Source organism: Macaca fascicularis, chromosome X (genome assembly GCF_037993035.2).
Source record: "Macaca fascicularis isolate 582-1 chromosome X, T2T-MFA8v1.1".
Taxonomy (NCBI): Eukaryota; Metazoa; Chordata; class Mammalia; order Primates; family Cercopithecidae; genus Macaca; species Macaca fascicularis.
In genome coordinates this window covers 19349515-19375908 of record NC_088395.1, presented here as the reverse complement: position 1 = coordinate 19375908, position 26394 = coordinate 19349515, and the positions used below count along the sequence as shown (strand labels likewise).

At 43.5% G+C, this 26394-nt stretch overlaps 1 protein-coding gene across 5 annotated transcripts in view; it reads left to right on the top strand.

Moving 5' to 3' along the window:
• The window catches only part of MAP3K15 (mitogen-activated protein kinase kinase kinase 15), a 149898-nt gene that overhangs the window by 2334 nt on the left and 121170 nt on the right, over window positions 1-26394 (top strand). For 4 of the 5 annotated variants that reach the window (XR_287236.4, XM_065538460.2, XM_015443582.4 and 1 more), the window contains exons 2-3: window positions 23579-23718; window positions 25985-26008. Coding sequence is in view for 4 of the 5 variants with exons in the window: in XM_065538460.2 (XP_065394532.1) it covers window positions 23579-23718; window positions 25985-26008 (164 nt within the window). In the remaining variant the exon portion in view is untranslated. The remainder of the gene's footprint in view (window positions 1-23578; window positions 23719-25984; window positions 26009-26394) is intronic. The other variant, XM_005593116.5, reaches the window with a different exon arrangement.

The window sequence follows — 26394 nt, the reverse complement described above, 5'->3', positions numbered from 1 at the left end:
CTTTTGCTTTTTCTGGGGCGGAGTGTGTGTGTGTGTATGGGGCCTCTTCTAACAAACAGGTCGACTGTGAAGATGCAGACGTCAAATCTCATGCTTTCAATTCTGGAACCACACAACAGACGCGTCACCTTGGCTCACTCCGGCCTGGATGGCCTAGAACGTTGGGCTGTACCATGAGTTCCCTTTGGTTAACCTTGTCCTAGTCTTGAGTAAATCATTTCTCAGTGCATTAGAATTACTTTCAGAGGTTTGAAAAAGTACATACACAGTAGAAGTGGGTTCCTGGGCTAAACATGACCTTCACGGTCTCCTGGATTCCTCCTCTATCACTCAGCTTTTTGGCATTTCCGCCAAAATTCTAAAACCACTCTGTCCAATTTGGTAGCCACTAGCCCCAGGTGGCTCTTGACAGTTAAACTGGTTAGAATACGGTAAAAATGGTAAGTTCCTTGGTTGCACTAGTGGCATTTAAGGTGCTCGATAGGCCAGGTGCAGTGGCTCACGCCTGTAATCCCAGCACTTTAGAAGGCCAAGGCGGGAAGATTGCTTGAGTACAGGAGTTCGAGACCAACCTGAGCAAAAAAAAAAAAGTAAAAATTAGCGGGACATGGTGGCACCCATGTGCCTGTGGTCCCAGCTACCCGGGAGACGGAGGCAGGAGGATCACTTAAGCCCAGGTTGATGCTGCGGTGACCTGTGTTTATGCCTCTGCACTCCAGCCTGGGTGACAGATTGAGAGCCTGTCTCTAAATAAATAAATGCGTGCTCTGTAGGCACAATAACTCCCAGGTAGGACAGTGAAGTTACAGAACCCGTTCCTCATCTCGGAAAGTCCTATTCAACAATGCTGTTCTGGAAAAAACCTTGTGGGGTAGGGGAGCTGTTGAACGGCCCAAGTTTTTTTTTGTTTTTTGTTTGTTTGTTTGTTTTTTAAGTCCTGGGATACATGTGCTGAACGTGCAGGTTTGTTACATAGGTATACATGTGCCATGGTGGTTTGCTGCACCCATCAACCTGTCGTCTAGGTTTTAAGCCCTGCATGCATTAAGTATTTGTCCTGATGCTCTCCCTCCCCTTCCCCCGCCCCCCACAGGCTGCGGGGTGTGTGTGTGATGTTCCCCTCCCTGTGTCCATGTGTTGTCATTATTCAACTCCCACTTATGAGTGAGAACATGCAGAGTTTAGTTTTCTGTTCCTGTGTTTGCTGAGGATGATGGTTTTCCAGCTTCATGTCCCTGCAAAGGACATGAACTCATTCTTTTTTATGGCTGCATAGTATTCTGTGGTGTATATGTGCCACATTTTCTTTATCCAGTCTAGCATTGATGGGAATTTGGGTGGTTCCAAGTCTTTGCTATTGTAAATAGTGCTGCAATAAACATACATGTGCATGTGTCTTTATAGTAGAATGATTTACAATCCTTTGGGTATATACCCAGTAATGGGATTGCTGGGTCAAATGGTATTTCTGGTTCTAGATCCTTGAGGAATCGTCACACAGTCTTCCACAATGGTTGAACTAATTCACCCTCCCACCAACAGTGTAAAAGTGTTACTATTTCTCCACATCCTCTCCAGCACCTGTTGTTTCCTGACTTTTAAATGATCGCCATTCTCACTGGTGTGAGATGGTGTCTCATTGTGGTTTTGATTTGCATTTCTCTAATGACCAGTGTTGATGGGGCTTTTTTTTCATATGTTTGTTGGCCACATAAATGTCTTGTTTTGAGAAGTGTCTGTTCATATCCTTTGCCCACTTTTTGATGGGGTTGTTTGTTTTTTTCTTGTAAATTTCTTTAAGTTCTTTGTAGATTCTGGATATTAGCCCTTTGTCAAATTGATAAATTACAAAATTTTTCTCCCATTCTGTAGGCTGCCTGTTCACTCTGAGGATAGTTTATTCTGCTGTGCAGAAGCTCTTTAGTTTAATTAGATCCCATTTGTCAATTTTAGCTTTTGTTGCCATTGCTTTTGGTGTTTTAGTCATAAAGTCTTTGCCCATGCCTGTGTCCTGACTGATATTGCCTAGGTTTTCTTCTAGGGTTTTTATGGTTTTAGGTCTAACATTTAAGTCTTTAATCCATCTTGAGTTTATTTTTGTATAAGGTGCAAGAAAGGGGTCCAGCTTCAGTTTTCTGCATACGGCTAACCAGTTTTCCTAACACCAATTATTAAATAAGGAATCCTTTCCCCATTGCTTGTTTTTGTCAGGTTTGTCAAAGATGAGATGGTTGTAGATGTGTGGCATTATTTCTGAGTCCTCTGTTCTGTTCCATTGGTCTATATTGCTAGGTATTTTATTCTCTTAGTGGCAATTGTGAATGGGAGTTCACTCATGATTTGGCTCTGTGTTTGTCAATTATTGGTGTATAGGAATGCTTGTGATTTTTGCACTTTGATTTTGTATCCTGAGACTTTGCTGAAGTTGCTTATCAGCTTAAGGAGTTTTTGGGCTGAGACCATGGGGTTTTCTAAATATACAATCATGTTGTCTGCAAACAGGCAATTTGACTTTCTCTTTTCTTATTTGAATACCCTTTATTTCTTTATCTTGCCTGATTGCTCTGGCTGTAACTTCCAACACTATGTTGAATAGGAGTGGTGAGAGAAGGCATCCCTGTCTTGTGCAAGTTTTCAAAGGGAATGCTTCCAGCTTTTGCCCATTCAGTATGATATTGGCTATGGGTTTATTTTAAATAACTCTTACTATTTTGAGATATGTTCCATCAATACCTAGTTTATTGAGAGTTTTTAGCATGAAGGGGTGTTGAATTTTATTGAAGGCCTTTTCTGCATCTATTGAGATAATCATGTTTTTTGTCATTGGTTCTGTTTATGTGATCGATTGTGTTTGTTGATTTGCGTATGTTGAACCAGCCTTGCATCCAGGGATGAAGCCGATTGATGGTGGTGAATAAGCTTTTTGATGAGCTGCTAGATTCGGTTTGCCAGTATTTTATTGAGGATTTTCACATCGATGTTCATCAGGGATATTGACCTGAAATTTTCTTTTTTTATTGTATCTCTGCCAGGTTTTGGAATCAGGATAATGCTGGCCTCATAAAATGAGTTAGGAGGAGTCCCTCTTTTTCTATGGTTTGGAATAGTTTCAGAAGGAATGGTACCAGCTCCTCTTTGTACCTCTGGTAGAATTCAGCTGTGAATCCGTTTGGTCCTGGGCTTTTTTTAGTTGGTAGGCTATTACTGCCTCAATTTCAGAACTTGTTACTGGTCTTTTCAGGGATTCGACTTCTTCCTGGTTTAGTCTTGGGAGGGAGTCCAGGAATTTATCCATTTCTTCTAGATTTTCTAGCTTTTTTGTGTAGAGGTGTTTATTGTGTTCTTTGATGGTAGTTTTTATTTCTATGGGATCAGTGGTGATTGCCCCTTTATCATTTTTTATTGTGTCTATTTGATTCTTCTCTCTTTATTAGTCTTGCTAGTAGTCTATTTTGTTAATCTTTTCAAAAAAACAGCCCCTGGATTCATTGATTTTTTTTTTGAAGGTTTTTTCACGTCTCTATTTCCTTCAGTTTTGCTCCCATCTTAGTTCTGTTTCTTGTCTTCTGCTAGCTTTTGCGTGTGTTTGCTCTTGCTTCTCTAGTTCTTTTAATTGTGATGTTAGGGTGTCGATTTTAGATCTTTCCTGCTTTCTCTTGTGGGCATTTAGTGCTATAAATTTCCCTCTAAACACTGCTTTAGCTTTGTCCCAGAGATTCTTGTACATTGTGTCTTTGTTCTCATTGGTTTCAAAGAACTTCATTATTTCTGCCTTAATTTCGTTGTTTACCCATTAGTCATTCAGGAGCAGGTTGTTCAGTTTCCACGTAATTGTGTGGTTTTGAGTGAGTTTCTTAATCCTGAGTTCTAATTTAATTGCACTGAGTCTGAGAGGCTGTTTGTTATGATTTCCCTTCTTTTGCATTTGCTGAGGAGTGTGTTACTTCCAGTTATGTGGTCGATTTTAGAATAAGTGCTCTGTGACGCTGGAAGAATGTATATTCTGTTGATTTGGAGTGGAGAGTTCTGTAGATATCTATCAGGTCTGCTTCGGCCCAAGTATGTTTTAGGGCCATCATCTACGGGAAATTTAAGTACTTCCTGTCTACTGTTCTCACAGCAAGTCAAAGTCAGGTTTGACTGTGGTTTTCCATCTCCTTGTCCTGTTTCGTGGGGTCCTGTGTGGGTCTAAATCTTGTGGCTGTGTCACTAGCACGTATAGTGGATTGGATGAGCTGCAGGAAAGTGGCAGGCAGGCCTTGGACATAAGCAAGAACAAGTGGGTGCTGTTGGAAAAGGAAAGTACCATGGGCTGAGAGGGGCAGGGCATGTCCCATTTGTGTTTTCTAAATTATTTTAAAATATTTATTTTTAAATTTTTGTACGTATATATATGTAGATTTTTTTTTTGAGACAGGGTCTTACTCTGTTGCCCAGACTAGAGTGCAGTGGCACGATCTTGGCACACTGCAGCCTCAACCTCCTGGGCTCAAGTGATCCTCCTACCTCAGCCTCCCAAAATGCTGGGATTACAGGAGTGAGCCACCACCCCTGGCACATTTTGTTTATTTTTTGTAGAGATGAAATCTCACTCTATGAGATCTTATGGACTTGAACTCTTGGGCTCAAGTGATCCTCCCATCTCAGCCTCCCAAAGCACTAGGATTACAGGTGTGAGCCACCACCCCCGGTCCTTGTGGTTTTTAAAATTGTGACAAAATATGTATAACAAAATTTACTATTTTGACCATTTTAAGTGTTCATTTCAGTGGGATTACATATATTCACACTGTTACACGACCATCAACAATATCCATCTCCAGGCCGGGCATGGTGGCTCAAGCCTGTAATCCCAGCACTTCCGGAGGCTGAGGTGGGCGAATCGCCTGAGCTGAAGAGTTCAAGACCAACCTGGCCAACATGGTGAAACCCCGTTTCTACTAAAAATATAAAAATTGGCTGGGCGCGGTGGCTCAAGCCTGTAATCCCAGCACTTTGGGAGGCCGAGACGGGCGGATCACGAGGTCAGGAGATCGAGACCATCCTGGCTAACCCGGTGAAACCCCGTCTCTACTAAAAAATACAAAAAACTAGCCGGGCGCGGTGGCGGGCGCCTGTAGTCCCAGCTACTCGGGAGGCTGAGGCAGGAGAATGGCGTGAACCCGGGAGGCGGGGCTTGCAGTGAGCTGAGATCCGGCCACTGCACTCCAGCCTGGGCGGCAGAGCGAGACTCCGTCTCAAAAAAAAAAAAAAAAAAAAAAAAAAAAAAAAAAAAATATATATATATATATATATATATAAATTAGCCGGGCGTGGTGGTGTGCACCTGTAGTCCCAGCTACTCAGGAGACTGAGGCAGGAGAATTGCTTGAGCCCAGGAGGCAGAGGTTGCAGTGAGCCAAGATCGCACCACTGCACTCCAGGCTGCACAACAGAGCAGGACGCCATTTCAAAAAACGAAAACCAATACACTGGCCGGGCGCGGCGGCTCACGCCTGTGATCCCAGCACTTTGGGAGGCCGAGGTGGGTGGATCACCTGAGGTCGGGAGTTTGAGACCAGCCTGGCCAACATGGTGAAACCCTGTCTCTACTAAAAATACAGCTACTTGGGAGACTGAGCCAGGAGAATTACTGGAATCTGGAAGGCAGAGGTTGCAGTGAGCTGAGATCGTGCCATTGCACTCCAGCCCGAGCCAACAACAGCGAGACCCCGTCTCCAACAAAACCCTAGAAACCAATATGCATCTCCAGAACTTTTTTAAAAATACTCTTTTTTAGAGCAGTTGTAGGTTCACAGCAAACTTGAGAGGAAAAGTACAGAGTGTTCCCATCAACCCCCCTGCCCTCTCCCACAAACTCCCCTATCATGAACATCTTCCATCAGACTACGGCACTTGTGGCAATTGATGAACTTACACATATGTTGACACATCATACTCACTTGAAATCTAGTTTACATTAGGGTTGAGTTTGTTAGTTTTTTTGTTTTCGTTTGTTTGTTTTTTGAGACAAGGTGTCATTCTGTCACCCAGGCTGGAGTGCAGTGGCGTGATCATGGCTCACTGCAGCCTCGGCCTCCCTGAGCTCAAGTGATCCTCCCACCTCAGCCTCCCGAGTAGCTGGGACTTATAGGCATGCGCCACCGTGCCTGGTTAATTTTCGTAGACTTTTTTCAACTGCATCCTGTGTCTCCCTCCTAGAGGTTCTCAGTGTTTGTGAACATCTTAAAGACTCGAGGCAAGTTGCAGGAAGCAAAGAAGACCTGTGTGACTTTGTCTCATACTTTCCCAAACATTTTGACGGGTAGAAGCTATTCTCCCAGGATGCTGTAATTGAACACACTTATTGTAGTAGGAAGTCTTAAAATGACATTGGGACTGGTAGAATACAATGCTTTTTACCAGTTAGGTGGTTAGTTAATGAACAGTGTAAGTGAGAGCCTCTACCTAGATGCTAATTAGCAGCCTTCTTGAGTTAGCTATTAACTGCTTAAATGACAAGAACAGCTTTTGAGGCACAAGTGATCTTCCCATACCTGTTGTGTCTGGCTTTGCTTAACTTCATTCTTCTCTGAACCTCCTTTAAATGTTACTTTCCTGACCCAGGGGTCCTGCTTCTGATTTTTGTTTTTTCCTTCTGTTATGTGCACAGTGATCTTAAAAGTTGTGAACTATTGCAACCCACACTAGAATGTTTTCATATTTCCTGAACATTGATAGAAAAATTAAGACTAGGCTGGGCGTAGTGGCTCACGCCTGTAGTCCCAGCGCTTTGGGAGGCCAAGGCGGGCGGATCATTTGAGGTCAGGAGTTAGAGACCAGCCTGGCCAACATAGTGAAACCTGTCTCTACTAAAAATACAAAAAATTAGCTGGTCATGGTGGCACACAGCTGTAATCCCAGCTACTTGGGAGACTGAGGCAGGACAATTGCTTGAACCCGTGAGGTGGAGGTTGCAGTGAGCCAAGATTGCGCTACTGCACTCCAGCCTGGGTGATAGAGCAAGACTCCATCTCTAAATAAATAAATAAATAAATAAATAAATTAAATAAAAACCTAAGACTAGGGCTTCAGTCTCCAGATTCATTATTTGGTTTTGCTCTAGTCTGATGATAACTCCTTTTCTGGCTGGCTTGCACAAGAGTCATTGTGGGGTATAAAGTGTGGTGGAGATAGAGAGGTGGCCGCTAAAGATTTGTGCTGTTGCCAGGTGTGGTGGCTCATGCCTCTAACCCCAGCTCTTCGGGAGGCTGAGGTGGGTGGATCACCTGAGGTCAGGAATTCGAGGCCAGCCTGGTCAATATAGCAAAACCCCATCTCTACTAATAATACAAAAATCAGGCCAGACGCAGTGGCTCATGCCTGTAACCCCAGCACTTTGGGAGGCTGAGGCGGGTGGATCACCTGAGGTCAGGAGTTGCAGACCAGCCTGGCCAACATGGTGAAAACCCGTCTCTACTAAAAATACAAAAAATTAGCTGGGTGTTGTGGCAGGCACCTGTAATCCCAGCTACTCGGGAGGCTGAGGCAGGAGAATCGCTTGAACTCGGGTGGCGGAAGTTGCCGTGAGCCGAGATTGTGCCGTTGCACTCCAGCCTGGGCAACAAGAGTGAAACTCCGTCTCAAAATTAAAAACAAAACAACCCCAAAAATTAGCCTGGCGTGGTGGTGCACACCTGTAATCCCAGCTACCTGGGAGACTGAGGCAGGAGAATTGCTTGAACCCAGGAGGCAGAGATTGCAGTGAGCCAAAATCATGCCACTGTGCTCAAGCCTGGGTGACAAGAGCGAGACTCCATCTTTTTTTTTTTTTTTTTTTTTTTTGAGACGGAGTCTCGCTCAGTCACCCAGGCTGGAGTGCAGTGGCGCGATCTCGGCTCACTGCAACCTCCGCCCCCAGGTTCACGCCATTCTCCTGCCTCAGCCTCCTGAGTAGCTGGGACTACAGGCGCCCGCCACTGCGCCCGGCTAATTTTTTGTATTTTTAGTAGAGACGGGGTTTCACTGTGTTAGCCAGGATGGTCTCGATCTCCTGACCTTGTGATCCGCCCGTCTCGGCCTCCCAAAGTGCTGGGATTACAGGCGTGAGCCACCGCGCCCGGCTGAGACTCCATCTTAAAAAAAAGAAAAGAAAAAGAAAAGATATATGCTCATAGTTATTGTTGAGAACCAAGGACTACATCTCCCAGCGTCCTTTGAGTCTACGTAGACTCATCCCTACTACCATAAAGGTGAGAGTGATGTCTGCCACTTTTGGGTCAAGTTTTTGGTGAATCCACTAGGCCTTCCCATATCTCTTCATCCCTTTCCATGGTCCCCATGGGGACCTTGGAGGCCCCATGTAGATGATGGTGGTGGCACTTGATGGAAGGCACCTGACTCCCTGAGTTACTCTTTGGAGGACAGCTGGCAGAGGAGGAATATCTACTTTGGATTTTGCATATGCAAGACAGAAGCTTTTATTTGGTCCAGTTACTGAGATTTTGGCATCGTTTGTTATAGTGATAAGAGAGTGCAACTTCGGTTTTGAAAATCTAGTCCAACTGCTAGAAAATTGTCTCCTAGGGCATGCGTTACCAAGAGAAAGTCAGGCAGTGGGTCATCTCATGTCAGGGATCATTACTGTTCATAGTACATGCCAATCATGGGGCCCCTCACTATGCTGCTGTGGGCTAAGAAAATAGAAGTGAGATGCTTAGACCATCAGCCATCAGGTTAATACTGGCTTTGGGTGGTGGAGGGAGTGGGGGTGGGTGGAGACATTTTATCTTCCTTTATGGTTTCATCAGTTTTGGAGGCTAGGTAACTTTTTCAAATGTTTTATTTTTGTTGTTATTTTTTTACATGAAATCTTTCAAAAAAGAAATGGTTTGGTGCTGTAGGAACCCTATACCTATTTTTGTTTCTGTTTTTTTGTTTGTTTGTTTTGTTTTTTGAGAGGTGGTCTCACTCTGTTGCCCAGGCTGGAGTGCAGTGGCACGATCACAGCTCACTACAGACTCTACCTCCCTGGCTCAGGTGAGCCTCCCACCTCAGCTTCCCAGGTACCTGGGACTACAGGCACACGCCTCCACATCCGGCTAGTTTTTTGTACAGATGAGGTTTTGCCTTGTTGCCCGGACTGGTCTTGAACTCCTGGGCTCAAGCAATCCACCTGCCTTGGCCTCCCAAAGTGATGGGATTACAGGCGTGAGCCACCATGCCCAGCCTTAGGTAACTTTTTCCTTTGGTATAAAATGATACTGTAGTGATTGTTAGTTTTTATCTGACAGTGATATTGGGCTTTTTTTTTTTTTTTAAACAAAAGATATGAAATGGTTTAAAATAAGACTAGCTGTGGTTTTCCTTGCCACTTTTCATGTGAGTTATGTCTGGCTTCTCCCTCTGTGGTGGTGTCTCTGGATTCTTTATTAGCTTGATGCATTGCATGGCAAAGGCAATGTTAGCCAAACATCCGTATGTTCTTCCACATTTCCTCATATCCCTTGGGCCCTCGTGACTAGTGTTGGCCAGTGCGATGTGAGCAGCAGCAGCAAGCATCACTTTGGGCTTAAAGCAGTTAGATGATGCGCTCCTCCATCTCTCTGCCTCTGTTGTGGCAGATTTGAAGATCAGGGATTAAAAATAGCAATTAAGCCACTGAAGCCTTGGGGATTTGTCTGTTGTGGCAGCATAGCCTACCTTATCCTGACTAATAGAGCTTGTCATGCATTCTGCTAAAAATACCTAAATGCATCTCTTTTCTCCTTCTTTTCTTTTTCTTTCCCCCTCCGCTCCCCTCCCCTCCCACAGGCTCTTGCTCTGTCACCCAGGCTGGAGTGCAGTGGCACAAACAGGGCTCACTGTAACCTCACCTTCCTGGGCTCAAGCAATCTTCCTACCTCAGCTTCCTGTGTGTGTAGCTGGGACTAAAGGTGCACGCCACTATGGCCAGCTATTTTTACTTTTTTTTTGTAGATATGGGGATCTCACTATATTGCCCAGGCTGGTCTCAAAACTCCTGAGCTCAAGTGATCCACCTGCCTTGGCCCCCCAAAGTGTTGGGATTACAGGCGTGAGCCACTGTGCCTGGCCCCAAAAGAGGTTTAATTGACTCACAGTTTGGCATGACTGGGGAGGGCTTAGGAAACTTAAAATCATGGCAGAAGAGGAGGCAAGGCACGTCTTACATGGTGGCAGGAAACAGAGCACAGGGGAAACTGTCACTTTTAAACCATCAGATCTCGCTGTCACGAGAACAGCATGGGGGAACCGCCCCCATAATCCAGTCACCTCCCACCAGGTCCCTCCCTCCACACGTGGGGATTACAATTCGAGATGAGGTTTGGGGGACACAGCCAAACCATATCAGTCCCCACCCCCACCTGTAGTCTTCCTCTGATCAATATCTGTTCAGCTTTCATATCCAGGTTCTTCAAGGGAGCCTGCGTGGACTCCCATCCTCCTCCCTGTTGGCTTTTGTATGCTGAGGTTTTCTTTCCTCACAGGCAAAACAATTGTGATTAAATAATAATTATTACTTTTTGAGACTGATTCTCTGTCACCCAGGCTAGAGTGCAGTGGCGTGGTCTTGGCTCACTGAAACCTCCACCTCCCAGGTTCAAATGATTCACCTGTCTCAGCCTCCTGAGTAGCTGGGATTACAGGCATGTGCCATCTTGCCTGGCTAATTTTTGTATTTTTGGTAGAGATGGGGTTTCACCATGTTGGCCAGGCTGGTCTCGAACTCCTGACCTCGGGTGATCCACTTGCCTCGGCCTCCCAAAGTGCTAGGATTACAGGCATGAGGCACCGCACCCCAGCCCTTAAATAATTATTGATTTAATGATTGATCTTCTGCCAGACAGTGAACTGTTCAATGGCCAGGAGCCAGGTACAGTTTTCTTTGCCACCGTTTGAGTGATTGCTAGGAATATCTACCCAGCTCCTGTTAAAAATAATCATCAGTGGGCACGGATGACAGCTGGCTTCTCCTGTTGGGCTAAAGCAGAACTTATCTGGTGCCCTCAAAAGAAATTTAGAATGCAGTTTCCAGTGGCATGTTGAAAATGGTAGCCAGGCCATAGATAGAGTGCACTTACGATTTTGTTAAGAAATAACATCCATCCTAATGACACATTTCTAGGTCTGAACCTTTCTCTTCAGTGGTGCGTATCTGACAGAAGAGACTAGAAGAACTCACACTGGACATACTGGGATGGAAGTAGTGGTTTCAATTATATGCTGAGAATGCCGGTTCTTTTTCTTTTTGTTTGTCCGTATTTTCCATACTGTATGTTATTTTCTAGAATATAAGTATAATTTTTACTTTAAGTACAGTAGGAGATTAAAGATGGGGTTGTAACTCAGAAACCTTCTCCCTCTCTCCCTCCCTGCTGGAGAGAGTGGCCGGGTGTGCTCAGGCTAGACAGCAATGACTGCTCCAAGGGGCCCGGCTGCAGAAGTCCATGGCAGGACCTCAGCTGTCTTCTGCTGGACCTGGCTGTTGGCTTGCCTACAGGGGCCCCATCCTGAGCCTCCTTCCTTTCCATGCTGCTTAGTGCTACTGACTCAGAATTGAGCCTGGAACTTTCCTCACCTTAGTCATGTGGGCCAACTTTGAAAGAAGCATTGCACCTGCAGCATTTAATGGAGAGACATTGCTGTTTGAGCCTTGAGTGCATTTTAGAGTAGATATCTGTGGGCTGGTCTGCTACCTTACTGGCTGTGTATTATCTGTTATTAGGGCAAAATGTATTTTCAGTTCCCTGCAGTGAACTTCCAAACATAGTTTTGGAATACAGGCCATAAACTGTTTTTTAAAAGTCTTCTATGTATCTGGCTTTGAAATAGGTGCTGTTTCGATCGCGGCCAAATAGCATGGTTGGGATAGGACTGAACTTTCTATAAAGTAGGCTGGAAAAATTCCTGTTGCCCAGTAACTTGCACAGGTTTTGGCAGTTGTGTGTGATGGTACTGGCAGAATTGCCTGGCTGTTGTTGGGGCTTGGTTTGGGGAGGGAGAGTGGTTGCGAAGCAGAAGGGAGTTGAGGGGTGGGTGAGTCTTGGCAGGAAGTAGAGCTCATTCAGGAACTGGGGTCTGTGGCAGGCCATCCCAGGGGCCAGGCAGAACTGGACACAGATAGGGAGGGGAAAGAGAAGGTAGAGAGAGCCAGGAGCGTTTGATGTAGATAACTTTCCCTCTTAAGTTATTTTATCATGGAAAATTTCAAACATGTACATTACCCAGCTCTGACAATTATTATCCTGCTGTTCTCATTTCTTCTTTACCTCTATCCATTCCCTACCTCATACTTGATTATTCTTTTTATTTTTTACTTTTATTTTATTTTATTTATTTATTTTGAGATGGAGTCTTGCTCTGTCGCCCAGGCTGGAGTGCAGTGGCGCAATCTTGGCTCCCTGAAACCTCCATCTCCCAAGTTCAAGCGATTCTCCTCCCTCAGCTTCCTGAGTAGCTGGGATTACAGGCGTATGCCACCATACCCAGCTAATTTTTGTATTTTTAGTAGAGATTGGGTTTTGCCATGTTGGCCAGGATGATCTTGAACTCTGACCTCAGGTGATCCACCCGCTTGGCCTCCCAAAGTGCTTGGATTTCAGGTGTGAGCCACCGCACCCAGCCAATTATTCTTTTTAAACATTTTGAATGTGAAATGTATAGGCATTGCGATATACAAATCTCAGCTGTACAACCTTAAAAAATGACTAAAACTGTCTAACGCGACCCCCATCACAATATAGAGAAATTTCTGTTTTTCCAGAAAGTTCCACCATGTCCCTTCTCCCTCAATCTTCCCTTTGCCCCTATAAGGGCTATGACTGATCTGCTGTCATCTCTGTAGATTAGATCTGCCTTTCCTAGAGCTTCATCTAAATGGCCTCATACAATATGTATTCTTTGGTGTCTGGCTTCGTTCATGCAGCGTGATGTTTTGGAGATTTGTCCATACAGTTGTGTGTATCTGTAGTTTGCTCCTTTCTAATAGTATACAATTTTATTGTAAGAATATACTGCTTAGTTTAGGCATTCTCCTATTGATGAATGTTTGGGTTGCTTCTAGTTTGGAGTTGTTACAACCAAAGAAGCTATGAACATTTGCAATTTGCAAGTGTTTGTGACTTTTTGTGGACCAATGTTTTTATTCCTCTTGAGTAAATACCTATGAGTCGAATGGCTGGATCAAAGGGTTAAGTGTGTGTCGAAATATATCAGAAACTTCCAACTTTTTTTCTGAAGTGGTTGTACCATTTTATATTGTGTCACACCAGTGTGTGACAGTTTCAGTGGCTTCACGTCGTCACCAACACTGTATTACCAATCTTGTCAATTGTGGCTCTTCTTATAGGGGTTGTGGTGGTTTCTCCTTACAGTTTTAATTTGTCTTTCCCTCATGATTAATGATGTTGAGTACCTCTCCATGTGCTTTTTGGACATGTAGATATCTTCCTTTGTGAGGTGTCCATTCTAGCCACTGACACATTTAATTGGGTCGTCTGTCATCTTATTGAATTATGAGAGGGTTTTATATATTTTGGATTTAAGTGTTTTGTCAGAAATAAATTTTGTGAATATTTGCTCCCAGACTGTGGCTAGCTTCTTCATGTACATATTTGTGGCTTTTGATGAGCAGAAGCTCTTCGTTTTGATGAAGTCTAATCTAGAATATTATTCTTTTATGATTGCCTGCTGTATCTTCCCTAAGGAACGTTCCAGGTTGCAGTTGTGCAGATACTCTTTTATGTGTTCTTCCAAAAACTTTGTTTCAGCTTTTACATTTAGATATGTGATTCATCTCAAGTGAAGTATGACATGTGTGCGTCTTGACAAACCAAGCTTGATGCCTTAAACACGTGGGATGCCGGTCTTGCCTCACGATAAGTGCCCCCAGGTACTTTGAGTCCAGAAGACAGGACCACTACTGCCTTCTCCTCATCTCATTATCCAGATAAGTACAGGAAGTGCAGGTTATCCTTGATGTAGTGGCCTTTCTGCCTTCCAGAGCAAAAACTTTCACCAGAGACCTGTAATGAAACCTTCTAAACATGTCTTCTATTATTGTGTCACACTGGCCCTGGTGATACAGGTGGTGACGGAGAAAGAACATTTGCTTTATAGGCCAGAGTTTGGATTTCTACCGTCTTGTTCGTTGGCTGTGTGAACCTGGATAACTTACTTAATATCTCTGAGCCTCATTTAAAAAGATCCCTGCATAGAGATTCAACTTCTGTGCCTTGAACTTAGTAAGTGCTCAGTAAATGTCAGCACCCTCCCCGACCTGCACCACTCCCCTCAACCCCCATCAGTAAACATACCAGAACCCCAGTGTAGAATGAAATGTGCTTTGTGAAATAATAAATTGCTGAAACCCGGTGTGTGAACTTTTTCACAAAGTATTAATGTTTCCATAATTTAAACTACTTTATTGGAATAACTACATTAGGAAATATATGATACATGCCAAAGCTTGCGTTTAGGTTGAAATTAATGGTATCGATCAGTAGCTATATATTTCCATTTATCACATTTCACTTGTTAGTGTATATTTTTATACATTATTTAAAATCAGCAAAGTTATATAGTAAAATAAAAAATGCACGGCTCAGATCCCTTGGGCAGTTATCATGTAGTGGGGTTGCCTTATACGCCTGCAGTTTGTAAGGAAAGTTTTCAAAATTTTGAGATTGGAGATTGCATCCTAACCCCATTCCTTGTCCTGTGCAGAGGAACTCAAACTTGTGCTGTTTGATTTTGAGGTGTTTTGTCATGTAGTAGTAGGAATCAGAATATAATAAAATATCTCTGCATCTTATCGACAATGCTTACTATAGCACCAGAATGTCCTAATGCCAGCCACGTCGCATCAGCCCAGTTCTAGCCATACAAGATGCCTTGTGCGGCCATTAATGTTGAGAGTAAAAGAAATGTAGAATAAATGGGACAAAAAGGAAATGAAAATTGTTGATATCGTAAAGGTGCTTGATTGGCCTCCAGTAAATCCCACCAAATATTTTGCCACCTTCATTGGCCTCCAGTGAATCCCACCAAATATTTTGGTTGAGCTGGAAGCAAAGACTATTTTGATGTTCACAGTGATTATCATTGGCTCTCACAAGGCTAAAGTTTTAAGACTTGTTAGATGGGTTTATTTAAAAAATGTGTTATCTGGGCTGGGTGTGATGGCTCATGCCTGTAATCCCGGCCCTTTGGGAGGCTGAGGCGGGCGGATCACTTGAGGTCACGAGTTCGAGACCAGCCTGGCTAACATGCCAACGTGATGAAACCCCATCTCTACTAAAAATACAAAAATTAGCCAGGCGTGGTGGCGCATGCCTATAATCCCAGCTGCTCGGGAGGCTGAGGCAGGAGAATCGCCTGAACCTGGGAGTCAGAGGTTGCAGTGAGCTGAGATCATGCCACTGCACTCCAGCCTGGGCAACAGAGTGAGATTCCATCTCAAAAAAAAAAAAAAAAAAGTGTTATCTATCCTGAGAATGAGAATCCTGCATCCAATGTGCTTATCATTCCTAAGAAGCAAATAGATAAGTTTTATAAAGCACTCTCTGGCTATGGAGTGCTTGATGCAGATCATAAACTCTACACATCCCTTCTCAACGGACCACCTACAAAAAAGGAAATGAGAAGGGGCAAGTTCCAAGCAACATGGCCCCTGTATCAAGCAATGAGTCACCACTCCCACAGGCTATGGGGACAGATACCGCTGAGGAAATGTATAGCACGGAATGGGTGGAATCAGCAGCCAGGCGGAAGTCCGAATGCTTAGTGATGATCTTTAAGGAGCTGTTGATTTTGTTAAGGAGAGTGTATTATTGTGGGAGGAGTATACGTAAAAGCGATGGTTCTCTCAAGCCAACTGACATTCATTTTAACGAGATAATTGGAGAACAAATTAAGAAATGCAGGGGCTACTTACTGTGATTTTGTCACAGTAACAGGAAGGCTCAGCGGTACCCCTGTCAGGGTCTGCAGCGTGTGGCTGCAGTACATCAAACTCTGCACCACTCTAGAATTGCGCACAGTTTGAAGGTGATGCGTGACATGGACCTTTCGAAAGAAGAGGTTATCTACTGGTCAGAAAAGGCTTCTCAGAATATGTCTCCAAAAATTTTGCTACAGAGTCATGTCAAAGCTTTCCCTTTAGAAAAGGGTTGAGGAAAGCTGAAGAGGAATCTTCAGATGACGAAGATGAAAATACTGGGATGGTGGCCAGGCGCGGTGACTCAAGCCTGTAATCCCAGCACTTTGGGAGGCCGAGGCCGGTGGATCACTTGACATCAGGAGTTCAAGACCAGCCTGGCCAACATGGAGAAACCCTGTCTCTACTAAAAATACAAAAAAATCAGCCTGGCATGCGGTGCATACCTATTGTCCCAGCTACTCAGGAAGCTAAGGCACAAGAATCACTTGAAACTGGGAGATGGAGGTTGCGGTGAGCTGAGATCATGCCGCTGCACTCCAGCCTGGGCAACAGAGTGAGACTCCATCTCAAAAAAAAAAAAAAAAAAAAATTGGGTGGTGTGTTCACAGGCTGCCAGGGAACCCGGAGTTGAAACTGTGAAGTATGTTACAGCAAGGATGATGACAATGATATCAATACCCATGTATTTTTATTTTTTTAGGGATGGGATCTCACTCTGTCCCCTAAGCTGGAGTGCAGTGGCACGATCATAGCTCACTGTAGTTTCAAAGTTCTGGGCTCAAGTGATCCTCTTGCCTCAGCCTCCCAAGTAAAACTATTGATAGCATTTAAAGTGATGAATGCAGTCTACCTTGCAGTGTCATGCTGCGTATTTTTTCTGCATTGTCAGCTGGAAGAGCAATGTGTATGTGCAAAAGGTAAAGTGGCTTAACTCACGCTGTAATGTATATTGCAAATATTTCACTGTGAGTGGTCTGAAATTAAGCCCAATGAGCCCATTCACCTCAGTGAGTAAAACGTATTTGGCTTATATGTGCTGCATTTCTTTTGGAAAAACTGGTAGTGGACACAATCACACTTACATAGTTCAACAAAAAAAAAAAAAAAAAAAGACTTACTTTCAGTCCTTCTTACCAAAAAAATCTGATACTGGGAAGCAAAAGATAGGAGGCCAGGTAGTTTCCTGATGTCCTCGTGCCTCCCCTCCTTCCTCCTAGTTAAAACTCGATGCCCCAGGCAACGAGTACCCACCCACTATGACAGTTGGTAAGGACTTGCTGATGTCCTAACACTGAATTGGTATGTTGGCTCCTTCTTAAGATATTGGAAAATAAGATTTAAGTGACACTTCAGGCTGGGTGTGGTGGCTCAATCCTGTAATCCCACCACTTTGGGAGGCCGAGGTGGGCAGATCACTTGAGGTCAGGAGTTCGAGACCAGCCTGGCCAACATGGGGAAACCCCATGTCTACTAAAAATACAAAAATTAACCGGGAATGGTGGTCCTTGCCTGTAATCCCAGCTATTTGTGAGGCTGAGGCAGGAGAATCACTTGAATCCAGGAGGCGGAGGTTGCAGTGAGCCGAGATCGTACCACTGCATTCCAGCCTGGGCAACAGAGCAAGAGTCCATCTCAAAACAAACACACAAACAAACAAAACACTTCACAACTTTCTTCATTGACTTGACCTGACTATGTCAGAAATAGGCAGCAGTGAATAAGTAAGATTTAAATTATGGTAGGAGTTAGGAGAAGTGCATTCTGTCCAGCATATCTGGGCTTTTTTTTTTTTTTTTTTTTTTTAAGGTAGCTTTTAGGTAGCTAGCGCTGTCATATGTCCAATCCAATTTTTGTTTTGAAGTCTTTGGTCAAAAACTTATTCTAAAGTCTAGCACTTTTCGTTTAGACAAAGCCAGTCTTACTTACTTTCATAATTTCTTTTTTTCTGCAGGGAGTTAGATAGGCTTAAGGATAACGTGGTGTATATTTAAAGACTGGCATGAGCCAGTACAGTCACAGAAGTACTATATGGTAAATCATTTGCCGTCATATCACTTTGTTGAGTAATGCTTTGCTTCAGAAATCAGATACTTTTAAACCACACTAGAAAATTAGTTTTATGTATTACCCATAAAACATTTAGCAAAAATAGTATTCAAGATAGTATTCAAAAGTTTTCAACGAACTAAAGTCCTATGCATCATCTTTCTTATTTCATACTAGTGTGTTTCAGGGTCCTTGTAATTAACCTCATGCTTGAGGTCATTGTGACTGGTTTTTAAATTACACTTTACTGCTAAGCATAGATTTCAACTGGAACCTTGGCTTTTTGCAATCTTTGATGTAGTATCTCTCTCTTCCTCCTCTCTCTCTCTCTTAAAAAGACAGAGTCTCATTCTGTTGCCCAGACTGGACTACTCCGAGGTTCAAGTACTCCTCCTGCCTCAGCCTCCAGAGTATCTGGGACTTTAGGCACACGCCACCATGCCTGGTATCACTTCTTAAAGTTTGCTAAACCAAGATAGGTAGGATGGGTGTGTGTGCCTGCCTCAGGGTCAGAAAAGATGGTTTGTACGATATGTGCTTTTTCCCTGAAGCTGGCCTGCGTCAGTAGGAACTGGAAGGTAATGGTTGCTAGGAGCACAGGGTGTATTTGGGAATGAAAATCTGAATTTTATCTCTTCCTTTTTATCTGTGATCTTTTTGCTTAAGATTTAGCCTGATAGATAAATTTGTTTTGCCCCCAGGTAGCTGAGTTTTACAGTGTGTCAGGAATGTACTAAGCCTCATCAGGGCATCGGGGAACACAGAACTTGGGGTTGGGAAAGCTGATTTTGAGTCCTGACTTCTTCATGCTGTACTTGAGCGACCTTGGACGAGTCTGTTAACCTCTTTGCACTTCATTTTTCTACCTGGGAAGTGAAGCCAGTACTTGCCCTGCCTGCTGGGGTTCTGAAATTCAACTGAGACGTCTGTGGAAGTGTTTTGTAAATGGCAAAGCATGTGACCACGGTGGTGATGAAAGGTTTTAGGTAACTGGTGCTCTCTTTAGGGATAAAGCCCTTTTCTCTTTGTATGGAATAAAAGTTCCAATCTGGTGTTTTATTACAATTCACATTTATAAATCAGATGCTAAATTCATGTTTTAGAAATTCTGAAAATAAGCCAGTTGCCTACGGTTTTGGTATAAATCCTCAAAGTGAACTTAGTCTACTGGCCTGAGTGACAAATGTCAGGCAAAAATTTCAACTTTAGATTCGAGGCAATTTTCCTGTTGAACATGAATTGCTCAGAATTTGGTTTGTTTTGAGTAGCAGTATTAATATGTCCTCTTTTCATTGACAGTGAAAAGTCTCTCCCAATCATCGGTAGGCCAGTGCGTCCCAGCACAGAATGTTGAGAAGGTAAAGGAAGGAAGGAACTCATGTCGCTTGATCAAAATGGAATCTTCTTGGCCACAAGTTCCTCTGCCATGTTCAAGGTTGCCTGTGAAAATGGGCTGCGTGACTTCAGGATTACTGTCCCTATCCTCCCTTCTGCCCCTTTCCGCTACTCCCCTTTGTCTGTTTCTATTTGCTTCCTTGCCTTTATTAACTCATTATTAACAGTCACCATGGCCTTGGAATTAATGTCTATGTTGCTACTTTTTCATAGCATCACTATGACACATACAACTTTTTTTTTCTTTTGAGACCGAGTTTCACTCTTGTCACCCAGGCTGGAGTACAGTGGCACAACCTTGGCTCACTGCAACCACCGCCTCCCAGGTTCAAGCGATTCTCCTGCCTCAGCCTCCCAAGTAGCTGGGATTACAGGTGCCCACCCCACGCCCAGCTAATTTTGTGTACTTTTTGTAGAGACGGGGTTTCACCATGGTGTGTAGGCTGGTCTCGAACTACTGACCTGAGGTGATCCACCTGCCTCCGCCTCCACCTCCCAAAGTGCTGGGATTACAGGCGTGAGCCACCGCGCCTGGCCTGAAACATATAATTTTTAATGTAGATAAGTAAGAGTCCAGGAAGCAATCCTATAGGCAGAATGTGTGATTTACTCAGCTGCGCTGGCCGGTTATCTTGACTAAGCAAATGTCTTTGGGGAGTGGAATTATCCATTTGAGAGAAGTTGATCAGGCTGGGTTGCAGAGTGATTCCTCAGCACAGACATGCATCCTTTCGTTAGGAGACGACCTCTAACGGGTACATTTGACTCAGAGTCTTCTGCTAAAAACTCTCATGATTATTTAAAAATATTTTTAGGTGAGACATTGATACTTTATTTTTTTCTTTGAGTTCTCATCTTTTAGTGATATATCCTGAAATATTGGGGAATAAAACAGTATGGTGTCTGGTGGGATTTATTTTAAAATAACACAGGGAGGAAGGGGTGGACGTTGTGGTTAGTAGTAAAGATGAAACAAAGCCGGCCTTGAGTTGGTGGTTGTTGAGGTGGGAGGTATGGAGATTTCATTATACTATTCTGTCTACTTTTTATGTATATTTGTAGTTCTGCATAATAAAAAGTTTTAAAGAGGCCAGGAGCAGTGGCTCACAGCTGTAATTTTAGGACTTGAAGAGGCCGAGGTGAGAAGATTGCTTGAGGCCAGGAGTTCAAGACCACCCTGGGCAACAGAGTGAGACCCCATCTCTGTTTAAAAAAAAAAAAAAGGGTAACCAGGTGCAGTGGCTCACGCCTGTAATCCCAGCACTTTGGGAAGCTGAGGTGGGTGGATCACTTGAGGTCAGGAGTTCGAGACCAACCTGGCCAACATGGTGAAACTCCATCTCTACTAAAAATATACAACAAAATTAACCGGGCATGGTGGCACATGCCTGTAGTCCCAGCTACTCTGGAAGCCAAGGCACAAGAATCACTTGAGCCTGGGAGGTGGAGGTTGCAGTGAACCGAGATCGTACCGGTGCACTCCAGCTTGGGCAACAGAGGGAGGCTCTGTCTCAAAAATAAATAAGTAAGTAAAAATAAAAAGTTAAAAAACCCAACCATAGGTTTCCCATTGCCTCAAGGAAGGTCCAGCCCTCCGTCTCCAGGCTTGTTTTCTGGGGTGTTCTGGCCTGAGGAAGTGATCCATGGGTGGCCTTCACACTTACACCCTGACTTGCTGCTGACCCCTTGCACTAGCTGGCTTCTGTTCCTGCACCGCTCTTTCCTTCCCTTTGATCCCCTGCATCCTCATCCCATTTGCCTGCCTAACTCTTACAGAGCCTCAGGTCATGGACAATATCCCTTTCCCCGGACTTCTGTGATTGCCCTCCACTCAGGTGTGGATTATGTACCCTCCTGGGGGTACTCTGTTCACTGTTTCCCTCATTTTGGCTGCCCTCACGGTGATCCTAACCATCCCCTTTCTTCTGGTTACCCACATTGTATTGTAGTTGGGTTTTTCTTTTGAGGGAGGTGATTATGCCCTGTTGATACTTCTGTCCCTGGCACCCAGCACAATCCTGCCATACAGCAGGCAATCCATAAATAAGAGAATGAAAGGCCCACTCTGGGGCTTAGCGGCACTTGGCCTCAGGTTCCCAGTGCCTCTGTACAGAGCCAGCAGTGTCTGGTGCTGATGCACTGCTGCGTCCCTTCATGTTTCTTCATGCCCTTGTTCAACTGGCCTCTGTTCTGTCCCATTGGGATTTTCAGTGACTTTCTAGGAGTCACAGCAGTGCAAGCATGAGTTTGGACACTGCATTCCTATATCTCCACTGCACATGGTGAGGAAGCTCCCGTCAAACTTGGAACTCTTACATCCTCTAGAATGTTTGGAGTTTTGAAATGGTGCCCCATACTGCTAGGCATAATGTAAACATGCTCATTATTTATGGAAGAAGTTGCTCCTCTGTTTAGAATAGGTCTCTATTACAGGGTGCAACTCTAGGGTGCATTTTATTTTATTTTTTTTAGTTTATGAGACAGAGTCTTACTCTGTTACTTAGGCTGGAGAGCAGTGACGTGATCACAGCTCACTGCAACCTCGACCTCCCAGTCTCAAGTCATCCACCCACCTTAGCCTCCTGAGTAGCTGGGACTATAGGCACGCACCACCACACCCGGCTAATTTTTTGTATTTTTTATAGAGATGGGGTTTCACCATGTTGTCCAGGCTGGTCTCGAACTCCTGAGCTCAAGCAATCTGCCCATCTCGGCCATGCCTGTAAGTGTTGGGATTACAGGCATGAGCTACCGCGCCCGGCTAGGGCACATTATATGTCAAGCTCATGGTAGACATGTGAGCCAGGAGCTATGACAGGACTGTTTTTTGCAGCAGTGTGAAATACGAAATGAATAAAAATCTGTCACACAACAGAATTCTATACAGAAGTGAAAATGCATGAACTGGAGCTAAGTGCACAAATTGGTTGAATGCCACCAAAAAATTGCAAGCCGAAGAATATATGTACAGTGCAATACCGTTTACATGAAGTTCAAAGACATACAAAACAGAGCAATACACTGTTAAGGAATTTGTGTGTGTGTGCGTGTAATGCCTATACATGCCTGTACATATTGTCTTAGTCTGTTTGCTATAACATAATGCCTGCGCATGGCTTCTAAACAACATAAATTTATTTATTTGGAGACAGAGTCTCACTCTATTGCCCAGGCTGGAGTGCAGTAGCACGATCTCAGCTCACTGCAACCTCTGCCTCCCGGGTACAAGCAATTCTCCTGCCTTAGCCTCTTGAGTAGCTGGGATTACAGGCACCTGGCACCACACCCAACTCATTTTTGTATTTTTAGTAGAGACAGTTTCACCATATTGGACAGGCTGGTCTTGAACTCCTGACCTCAGGTGGTCCACCTGCCTTGGCCTCCCAAGGTGCTGGGATTACAGCCATGAGCCACTGCACCCAGCCAGAAATGTATTTCTCATAATTGTGAAGACTAGGGAGTCCAACATCAAGGTGGTGGCGGACTCATTGGCGAGGACCTGCTTTCTAGTTCATAGACGGGACCTTCTCCCTGTGTCCTGGAATGATGAAGGGGAAACCAGCTCTCCAGAGTCTCTTTTATAAGGGCTCTAATCCAATTTACGAGGGCTCTATCCTCATAACCTAATCACCTCCCAAAGGCCTCATCTTTAGGTACCATCATATTGGGGATTAGGTTTCAATATATGAACCTTGAGGGGAAACAAACGTTCATTCTATAGCACGTGCGTGGAACTGATAAATACATAGATCCAGACAGAAGTGTTCTCTGGGCAGGAGGGAGGAGATGTGATTAGAGAGGGGCACATGGGACCCTGAGTGCAGGTAACCCTCTGACTTAGGCTACACAGAAGGTACATGGTTTTTCATTGCATTATACTTTATGCCTGATATATAAGCTAAATATATTCTTCGGATGTATGATAAGTCATAACAAAAATAACATTAAAAATCCATCAGCAAGTTCTAAGTGAGGTTACATTCCCAGCACTTTGAAGAAGAAAGAGGATTCAAAAAGATTCTTACTGCGTTTCTTCCACAGTTCATAGGGTAATTTTAATCAAATCATTCCTTATTTTACCTAACAGGCTGATGACAGAAATACACATTGCTATAGCTCCCCACTGGTGATCACCAGTGAGTAGATGAAGTAGACAGATCATCTCCCCTAATCCTGTCCTCTCCTTGTTCATTGCAGATGTTGCTGTGGTAGACATGAGTGATGTCTCCAGACAGCCTTCCCTCTTCTACCATCTTGGAGTCCGAGAAAGCTTTGACATGGCCAATAATGTGATCTTGTACCATGACACCGATGCCGACACTGCTCTCTCTTTGAAGGTACAGGGTATTGTTCACATTCTCCTGAGTACTTCGTTTTGGGAAAGCAGAATTATATGTCTAGCTGAAATGCCACAGTAGTACAGGAAGTTGGAGAAAAACAAAGGCTTGTTTGTGCAATTCTTTCCTTCCCACCACAGGTTCTAGTTCACACAGACGACTTCCTGGCCACTTTGTGAGCATCTGTGCTACAGTCATACGTGTGCAGGCAACTTGGGCATTTCCAGGCTCGTTAGGGAAGTGGAGGCAAACACTCCTGTTAGTTTCAATTGAAGCAAACACACTGTTCCGAATTCCTTCGTGAGCTGTTGGATCCAAACCTACACATAAAAATCAGTTCTCAACTTGGATAATAATATGAAGACATTGAACAGTTACTGAAATGGACAGAATATTTTAGCATAGACTCAATTAGTCTTTGATGTTATTTTCCCCTAGTCTGAAAGCAAAGCAAAACTGTAAACATGTGTGTTCCTGCACGACTCATTCATGGTTAAGAATTTCTAAAATGTATTTTTGCAAGTTTGATACAAGCTTTTTTGGATACTATAGTATTTTTTTAAAATGCTTATATTTGTATAGTGGAAATGTTTAACATGAGTTATTCCGAAATTCAGTGGATATTGATATTCTTGAATATTTTAGTCAGAAAATCCTGGCCTATGTTAAATCATTTTAGAAATAATGGATTAGTTTGTTTATAGCAGTGCTTCTTGGCCTTGAGTGCACTTCAGAATTACTGGGAGAGCTTGTAAATATCCCCATGCCTAGGCCTCACCCCAGACCAGTTACTTCACATAATCTCAGGGATGGGGGTGGGACCCAGGCATGGAGATTTTTTTAACCTCCCAAATGTGCAACCATGGGTGAGAACCAATGGTTTGGAGAGTCAGCCTTCGCAGACATCATTTCTAAAGGTTCAGTTCCCTCAGTGTTAAAAATCACTGGTAGAGAGTAGTAAAATTTTATGCCAAAGTTGGACATTTTCATTGTGTTTCTTGAGATTTAATATTAACTAGGTTTTCAGGGTTGTGTAAGGATTTGAGATTATTTCCTGGTAGAAATACCACCTGCTTGAGATGTATAACTTGTATGTGCTAAACATCATATATACTTTACATAGATATGTACTCAGTAATTATGGCAAAATACTGTTATTTTAATAAGTCATTTGTATGACAGTGAAAGAAGAGACTTTTATTAGTGTACTTCACATTGTAGAATAGTTTCCCCAGGGCGATAAACCAATGCAAATTACATTAGATATTTAGATACTGACCTTTTCTTTTACTGATTTTCACGAAGGTAGTTAGGCTTAGGAATATTTAGAACTTAGCAAGTATGAAAGATATAGATTATTAACCTATATTTTGATGAAAAACGTGAAATTAGAATTTTTTTTTTCCAATTTAGGACAGTTTCTTCAACTGTGCCTTAGCAAAGCCCTCTGGAAAGTTTTATGGACTAGATGTTTTAATTTTTAATGATACAGAAAATTATTTCCTAAAATGGAAATGGGTAGTCAGTTATATCTAACACCAGAAGCAGCAGTTTGCACTTGTTATCAGGAAATAAAAATCTCAGAATATATAAAACATGTTTTACAGGGCAGCTGTTTGATTATGGTGTTTTCTCCCCCTCTGGAAGTGTTGGTGCGTAAATGAGACAGTCAAGAGCTGCCTAATTATCATACTACATTTACTGACTAAAATTGTTGTCACTGAATTTGAACATTCCTAGATTGTTGTAGCGAGGTGTCAGGAATTCTTCTGCCAACACCCTTTCTGTAGGAAAGCTGACCGTGGTGTGGCCTTCACACTGATTGATTCAAGAAATGGTTCCAGATCTGGGGATAGCACAATGCCTTCTAGGCCCTTCCTTGCTATCATTGACATTCTTTTCTGGGAAGGCAAGATGAGAGCACTCAGTACCCCAAACCTGAAGCTCAAAATATCTTTTGGGCAAAAGCATTGGCACTGTTCTGGGGAAATCCTTATAAGCATACATGCCCTCTAATAGTTCCAAAGGCTAACCAGTGGTGATCAATTTTCTCTGGAATATGAATGTTGCAATTCAGAGGTTCATTGTGTTTGAAGCTTTTGGAGAGGGAGGTTTTACATGATTAATTCTTACTCTAAGGTGGGTGCTTTTATGTGATTAATTCTTACATGGTTAATTTCTTTTATAGAGGGGAGTACTGGCTAATGCTTATGGAAATTAGCTGTTTTGAAAAAAAGCTATATTCATTTTTTCTTTTTCTTCTCAGGACATGGTAACTCAAAAAAACACAGTAAGTATTACATTTTCAGAATTTTAATTCTGAAATTAAATGTAAATGTCAGTTTGTAAAATGCTTGCCTGAAAATCATCCAGGTAGCAAGATGACTTCTAATCATGCCTGTGGGTTGTGTTTCTAAGGAGGACAGCTAGAAATCTCCCTGTGCCTCAGCCTGCCAGCCCCAGGCCCCACTCAGCCATTGAGGGTGTGGGCCAGAAGGCAAGGCCAGGCAAGAAAGTGTATGTTCTTCATTACCTGCTGGGACTTTGAGCTGGAACCTTCTGGGTGACTCCTTCTGAGCTGGGTCGATGTTCCATGGACCACCAATAATCTTTTTGCTGGAGTCAGTACCTCCCATACTTCCCAAGCAGAGTTTCCCTAACGATGCAGGAACGTGA